The sequence below is a fragment of the Columba livia genome, chromosome 6 (assembly GCF_036013475.1).
Source record: "Columba livia isolate bColLiv1 breed racing homer chromosome 6, bColLiv1.pat.W.v2, whole genome shotgun sequence".
NCBI classification, from domain to species: domain Eukaryota; kingdom Metazoa; phylum Chordata; class Aves; order Columbiformes; family Columbidae; genus Columba; species Columba livia.
The window spans coordinates 34,678,753-34,685,989 of NC_088607.1; the positions used below are offsets into that span (position 1 = coordinate 34,678,753).

The following is a 7,237-nucleotide window of genomic DNA, read 5'->3' on the forward strand; positions in this document are numbered from 1 at the left end:
TGTGTTGCTGTGGAAAGCAGTAGTCTCTTAGGAAGCTATACTCAATAAAGCTATAAATGGTGTGACTGTGCACTTGCTCATACATCTAAAACTGCCACCATCCCTTGGAAAGCACCAACTGAAAACAGCAAGCACACTGCTGGCTTTGGCGCTTCTTGTAAAGCGAAGGGCTAACGTTAATTAGTAACAATTAGTAGTCCTGCAGAGGTTCAGCAGTGATTCAGAAAAATTACATTAATAAAACTGTTGCAATAAGTTGGGATATTTATCCACGTTTCTGATGCGCCCTTATCAAACTGGATCTAACCAGCGTTCTCCTCTTTGCTCCTCTACCTCACAACACAATTCAGTTAAGAGAAAGGAGGTCAGTGGCCTGAGATAAACCAAACATGTGCTGGGTCTCCTGGCTTCATTGCAGCGGGCACTCAGAGCTGTCAGGGGTGACAATTTCAAAAAGTGGGTATCAAGAGAGAGGGAGGGAGCTAGAGCTGGGATTTGTTGAAAATACAGAGCAGAATGAGTAACCCTTTGGCTGTTTTTTCATTTGCCAGACAAAACAAAAAAGGAAACCAGTTCCATGTCATAGAAACTTCTTGTTCAATAAAAATTCTCATTTTTCATATTTTTTAGTCCTTAAGAATTAATTTGAACATCAAATATGTATAAGACCTCCCCTTGTGAATGCTTAGGAATCTACAGTATGTTTACAGCTCAGATTATTTACCAAGGTTGGCAGACATTTGTGCATAGTGTGAGTTGAGCCAAAGTTCGTTTTCCTGGCCAGGACATGCACCTTGGTTTTCAAGTACCAATAATTTTTCTGCATCATCGTAAATCAACCTAAACATTTGTCTGATTATTTCCACATGAAAGACCCCTAGTATTGAGGCCATCAAATATGAGAAAGCAATGAAGTCTGGGATGACTGCTTAAATATTTAAATAATATTTGTATTTTCTCTCTGTGGTTGTATTTGTAAATGTTTGTGTCCTTGCCAGGTCTGTACATTAACGAAGGAAGACAACCGGAGAGTGGGCGTGATCCCAAGTGACGAACAGCTCCATGTGTTACCTCTGTACAAAATTTCACAAACAGATGAATTTGGCACAGAAGAGGGACTGGAAGCCAAGATAAAAGCCGGAGCCATACAGGTGCTCACAGCTTTTCCCAGAGAAGTGCGAATGTTAGCGGAGCCTCTCCGAGCTACAAAGAAAAAGAAACCAGACACGAGGAGGACCCCAACTGAAAAGCAGCCATTGATAGATAAAAAATACCCAACGCCAGTAAAGCTGAAAACTGAAGCCCCAGAAAATCTCGGCAACACTTTGCATTGTTTAGGTGAGTGGTGCTTACTAAATTCTGCCCGTCTCCTCTGATACTGTGCTGCCTCTTACCCTTTGGAGGGGAAGGAAGAGCTCCTTACTGCTCAATTTTATAACATGGTTGTATATTCTGCATTTTAGGGCCTAATGAGCAAGTTCTTGTAGTCAATATTCTGTCTTGGCACAGAAAAAAAAACAGGTGATCACCCAAAAATAAGTTTGTGGTGATGTGTTAGCACCAGTGGAATATTTCCAAGTTCCTTTATTCTAATAAATTGTGCCAGTAGGATCATCCTGAAATACTGTTGTAGGAATGTTTATCTAAATAACAGACATGAATGTTATAATTTTGAATTTATTTAATGAGCCACATTCCAGATACATGTAGTAGATTGGAGTGGAGGAATAGTAGTTAAGTGTATTTAGAAGAACTGGGAAGTTGTTCTGGAACACTGAAATAGAGTTACAAACTGCCTACCTGTGTGTGACGTTGGAGTTATAAACAGGCATGGCTTCGGTATCCGAAAACCAGGCCTTTAACAAGAATTGTGCCATGTGCTTTGGAACACAGAAGGTTACTTCTTAAACATGCAAAAATAATAAAATAACTGTGTAAACCAGCCAACTTATGTCATTTGTCTGAAGCGTTTTGGTAAAGTAATTTAAAAGGTCTGCTGATAAAAATAAGTCCCAGAGTGAGGAAGAAATAATTTTATGAGTGAGGAGGTTGTTCACAGATGGAAAAGTAAGAATGTCAATAGAAATATTTAGTTTCTCTCATAAAAGTGCAGTTTTTGTCATTAGAGTTTTGCCAGTAGAATCCCCCAGACTAGATGTCACTACTAATCCCCACACGTGCTGGTGGCACAGATCGCCGTGCTTGGCCACGGGACCAATGTGGCCGAGAACGTTCAGGTTTGCGAAGGTCAAGGTGTTGTGCTGCATGGGAGAGAAACAACTCGAAGCATTTCTGAGTCAGCGGCAGGTGTCATTTCAGTCCTGAGGAATGGAAAATTTTAGACTAGCTGAGATTCTTAAGTTCCATATGCAAACAAAATCAAAAGGCTTGTGACACAGAGGAGTTGAAACTAGACTATCCAGTAGTCACTCCTGATGGTGAACTGGAGGAAAAAAATTATTATTTAATTTAAATCAGGATCCCTCCATGATTAATAGTGGCATTCAATTCTGATGACACCATTTGAATATAAGCCAAAAGACAAAGGTTTGAAAAATAGATTTAAAAAAGATAGAAAAACTTACTAGGGGAAGAAAAAAAACCTGACTACAGTTTTAGGTAAGCAGTGAATAAAGTCCTGCTAAAGGTATGTTAAGCAAGTCAGATACTGCTATTACATTTTCTCCTAACAGAAGAACAAAATAATAGCTAGCTGTATTTCAACTGTAAAGGAAAAGCTATTGATACATCGTGTATGTAATGTATAGCATTCTATTTACTGATGAAGACAGGAGTTTAGAATATTGGTTTTGCTTTTTAAATATTAAAAAGAGTATGGAGAATGTGCAGTGAGAGAACTGGTATGTACCACCAGTCATGTTTTTGGCCGTGTGAGGCTGTGGCTCCTCAGAGCAGCCTGAGAGGATGAGGAAGGAGTCACGAGACCGCTGTGCTGTATTGTCCATTATGTAGATGTCGTATGTTCTGAGAGAGACCTGACCCGCACTTCAGAGCCATTGCATGATCCCCCAGCTGGAAAGCTTGAGACTCCTGTAACCTGCGCATCTTCCACTGCATGGAGTCCTGGAAATGAAGAAGGGATGACAGGAAACTGTCTTTACCTGGCAGCAGAGCTGGCAGTAGAGCTGGCAGTGAGGGGGATTTTCCGAGTGCTGAGGACAGACAGGTCACAGATCATGGCACAGATTTTGGCTTAGTACAGCGTGGAGATGCAAATACTTGGTTTGAATCTCATCTGTGCCAAGTCCCTTGCAGAAATGCGGTGTATTAAACAGGGTGCACGTCACACACCTCTTTGCGAACACGAAGCAGCGCAACTGATATTTTTTACATTTGTGCTAATATTGAGAGCCTTCAAAATCGTCAATTATTGTTAAATATGTATTAAAAGTAGAGGCTTCACACTCTTCCTTGTATAGCCCTGTCATTTAACCACATTATTCTGGAGAAATAAACTTTACGGACAGAGAGGTTATTTTTCTCTCCATAAATACTGGCAACTCTTCTTGGCCTGCATTGGTTAGACCAGGAGATGAACCACCAACGCAGACAGTTGTGCGCTGGCCGCAGCGGAGCCGGCCGTCCGCCAGCAGCTCCTGCTGCAGCTGCCCCAGCCGCCGGTCTGCAGAGCATATGGGACTCTGTTCAGAGACGCTGGAAGCGCAGCATGTCTCAGAGCCTTTGGAGGAAGGTGTTTTTATTGGCTGAAAGTCTTTTGAGTTTGATTTCACAGAAAAGGTTTTTAAGGAGTTGATGTGGTTTCCTTATGTCCCTCCGCAACCAACAGCTGTGTCCATAATTTACCCCACTTTGCCTTTTTGCATTCCTATTGAAAGAATGGTTTTTAATCCATCTCTGTTTAAGACAGAATAAAGAGTAGTTCTATATTGGGTAAAGCAATTAAGCATTCTGTGTGTTTATGAAGTGAAGAAACACCGACAGAGATGGTCTTTTATGACACCATGCGAGGCCTCTCTGTGGAGTGCCGGTTGCCAGCAAAGCACGTGTAAAGTAAAAGTAAAGCAAGTTCAGGACATGACGCAAACCCTCAAAGTTGCTGGAGTTCTTTCCAATTACTCCAGTGGACTCTGGATTGAACTTGTCCATGAGGAGAACAAGTCATTTGAGGAGACTGTTCCACAAACAAGATGGCTGCGGGGTGCCAGGACTAGGAACTGAGGAGGGAGCTGACAGGAACCAAACAACCCTGGCTCCACAAAGATCTGAAATAATTAAAGTGTGGCAATGAGATGGAAAATGGCCAGATTGCATGATGCAGCTTTGTGTAAGAATGCATTTGCCAGAAGTGTGTGTTGCCAGATACTAGATACTATTTTTAAAGAAAATTTCTGAGTGGTTACTTGCTAATACACAAATCACTGTAACTCAGTAACTTCATTACTGGGCAAGATCTAAAAATGCACTTTTTGCTTCATAAGGCAGCCAAGAATTCTTATTGTTTCACAGGCTTAATTTCAGCCAGACTAAATTCCATCATTTCTGTGAAAACCTGTAGGCCAGCCTGGGCAGTGCTGCGGCAGCACGCAGCTGCTGGGGAGCACTCGGGGACAGCCGGGCTGCGGCAACTTGGACTGAGGGGTTATTTCATTGTATTTGTTTATTTTATTCATCGCTCTGTGAAATCCCTTTCTATTTTATGTAGCAGCAGTCAGACTGGAAAAGGTTAAGTTGCTACTTCAGCAGGGTTATTATGTATGTACTTATGGTCACAGAGATATTCCTAAAAAGATAAAAATAGCGATTTTTTTAAAACCTGTAGTAATCACGTATATCTTCATATTAGAAAGCAAGTATGAAAATATTACAAAAGTTATATTTTATTAACTGATGAAAAGTACTTACACTTTGTGTGTATTTTTCTTAGGGAACAAAACAGATGCTTTAAAACCCGGAATAAAAACGGAGACTTCTGATCACCTCTATGCCATGAAACATACTTCAAACACTACTAAAAATTGCTCCTTGTTAAAACAGTACACGGCTTCCTCCCCTTTTAAGGTGGATAGTTTACATCATTATTCATCTTTAGCACATAAGCCTGGGATAACAGCAGTGACTAATATTCAACAAGATTTTTCAGTTCCCTACGGGTATTTTGAATGCAGTAGTAAGCAACCTCATGTGACACCTTATGTTAATTGTAAGAACTTTGATGTGTCGGTCAAAGATTATACTGGAATTTTGCTGAATGAGAAGATGAATGGTGCGCCCCACCTTCTTCCCGAGGTCACTGCTCCAGGCCCCCCAGCCCACGAGGACCCCCTGGCCACGATACTTGAACATCAGCCAGACAAACAGAACTGTCAGCTGCAGTTGGACAACTCTCCTTCTTCACAGATGATCAACTCTGGTGATCTGTTGGGACCGCTGAGCTCTCCAGCCAAGGATGCGGTCGGAAGCAAGGCCGACTGTTCCCAAGGGTGCCCGATGGAAAAGGGCAGCGGCTCCCATCGAGAACAGGTATGCGATTTCGACTGTGGCGACGAAAAGCAAAACAGCGCACTGGGACAACCGACAGACGCCGAAGAAAAGGCTGAGGAACTGTGGTCAGACAGCGAGCACAATTTTTTGGATGATGACATTGGCGGGGTTGCTGTGGCACCTTCTCATGGTTCTATCTTAATTGAATGTGCAAGACGTGAACTCCACGCTACCACACCGATTAAAAAACCCAACCGCAATCATCCCACAAGAATTTCTTTAGTTTTCTACCAACACAAAAATTTAAATGAGCCAAAACATGGTTTAGCCATGTGGGAAGCGAAGATGGCGGAGAGGGCAAAAGAAAAGGAAAAAGAAGCAGAAAGATTAGGAACGGAGAATACTGAACTAAACTCCAGCAGCAGGAAAACAAAGCAAACAAGTGACAACAGAGATATTTTTTATGAAGACAATGAGTTCAACCAAATTCCATCACGCAGAGCATTAACAGTAACGAAGGATAACGTAATAACGGTGTCTTCGTATGCCCTTACGCGCGTCGCGGGGCCGTACAACCACTGGGCATAGGCTGGAGTACCAACCGCCTCCTCTTGGTGCAGTGTTACACAGTGTTTCTTTAAGGTGCTGTTAAAGAACAAGTCTCGTGTCGTTTACTATTTGCTCATCTCAACCATTTTGAGGCTGAGGTAAAAAAAAGGGGGGGGATTTCTTCTTAAACTGTGACTTTTAACATTTGGTGGTGCTCAAGCACATTTTAAGCAAAAAAAAAAAACAAAAACAAAAAAAAAGCTGTATAGTTTTAATACATTCTAAAAAAAGATTTCGTTTAGGTTATTAACCTTGATTGAATCATTCAGTTTATTACCTTTAGGAATTTATATTTTGGTGCTTTAAATCAAGTCTGTTTACTACAAAAATCATTTATAGGAATTTTAACAGGTTCACATTTTATGGTGTTAAATCAAGTTACACAATAATAGCTCTACACAGCTCTTGGTGCTTAACCACATCCAACAGTGAAAAATAAATAAGCTGAATTATTACTTCATGGTGCCATTGCTTTAACAACTTCCAACCATTGCTATGAAGCCCAAATTGCAGATAAATCTTTTAGAAAACCCATTAATTTTTTTCTCTAGATTTGTCATTATGTATGAAATGAAGTTATTGGTAATGATGGCTGGAAGTTGTTTTTAAGCTGTAAATATATATTTTAAAAGCACTTTCTATTTTTAAAATTAACTTGAAATAGTATAGTATAAGGATCATATTGCCTAAGGTTTGTGCATACTCTACAGGAGAAATCATTTTATTCTTGCTGTGTAGAGTTCCATATTGTTACAGCTGCAGTACGTAGGCTAATAGCATATGTGATTGTTTTTAGACTTGCCCTTTTCCATCCAAGATTTTATGTCGCATATAAATGACAGTTATGAAATACAGAAACATTTTTTTATTTTCAAGAGAGTGTACAAACATGAAATTAGGAGGTGTCTTGTCAATAAGTGTGTTGCTATTGGGACTTATGAATATTATTTGGTTTTTTAAAGGCAGCATTTGTTATGATTTCTTTGAGCAATAAGTGCATAAGTCTCATTTGTTTCAAGCATTATAAGTTAACACAACAACCAAATGTTCCTAATGCCTCAGGGGTAGGATTGTTTTGGGATAAAAAAATACCCCCTAGAGTTGCCTTATTCTATTCTGGAAAAAAAAAAATAAATTGGGAAAATACAAAGGAAGTGTTAAAAAA

At 40.3% G+C, this 7,237-nt stretch overlaps 1 protein-coding gene across 6 annotated transcripts in view; it reads left to right on the plus strand.

Moving 5' to 3' along the window:
- The window catches only part of TET1 (tet methylcytosine dioxygenase 1), a 66,137-nt gene extending 58,900 nt beyond the window's left edge, over positions 1 to 7,237 (plus strand). For 5 of the 6 annotated variants that reach the window (XM_065067948.1, XM_065067951.1, XM_065067952.1 and 2 more), the window contains 2 exons: positions 999 to 1,338; positions 4,907 to 7,237. In XM_065067948.1, the coding sequence (XP_064924020.1) occupies positions 999 to 1,338; positions 4,907 to 6,051 (1,485 nt within the window). In that variant the 3' untranslated portion in view covers positions 6,052 to 7,237. The remainder of the gene's footprint in view (positions 1 to 998; positions 1,339 to 4,906) is intronic. The other variant, XM_065067953.1, reaches the window with a different exon arrangement.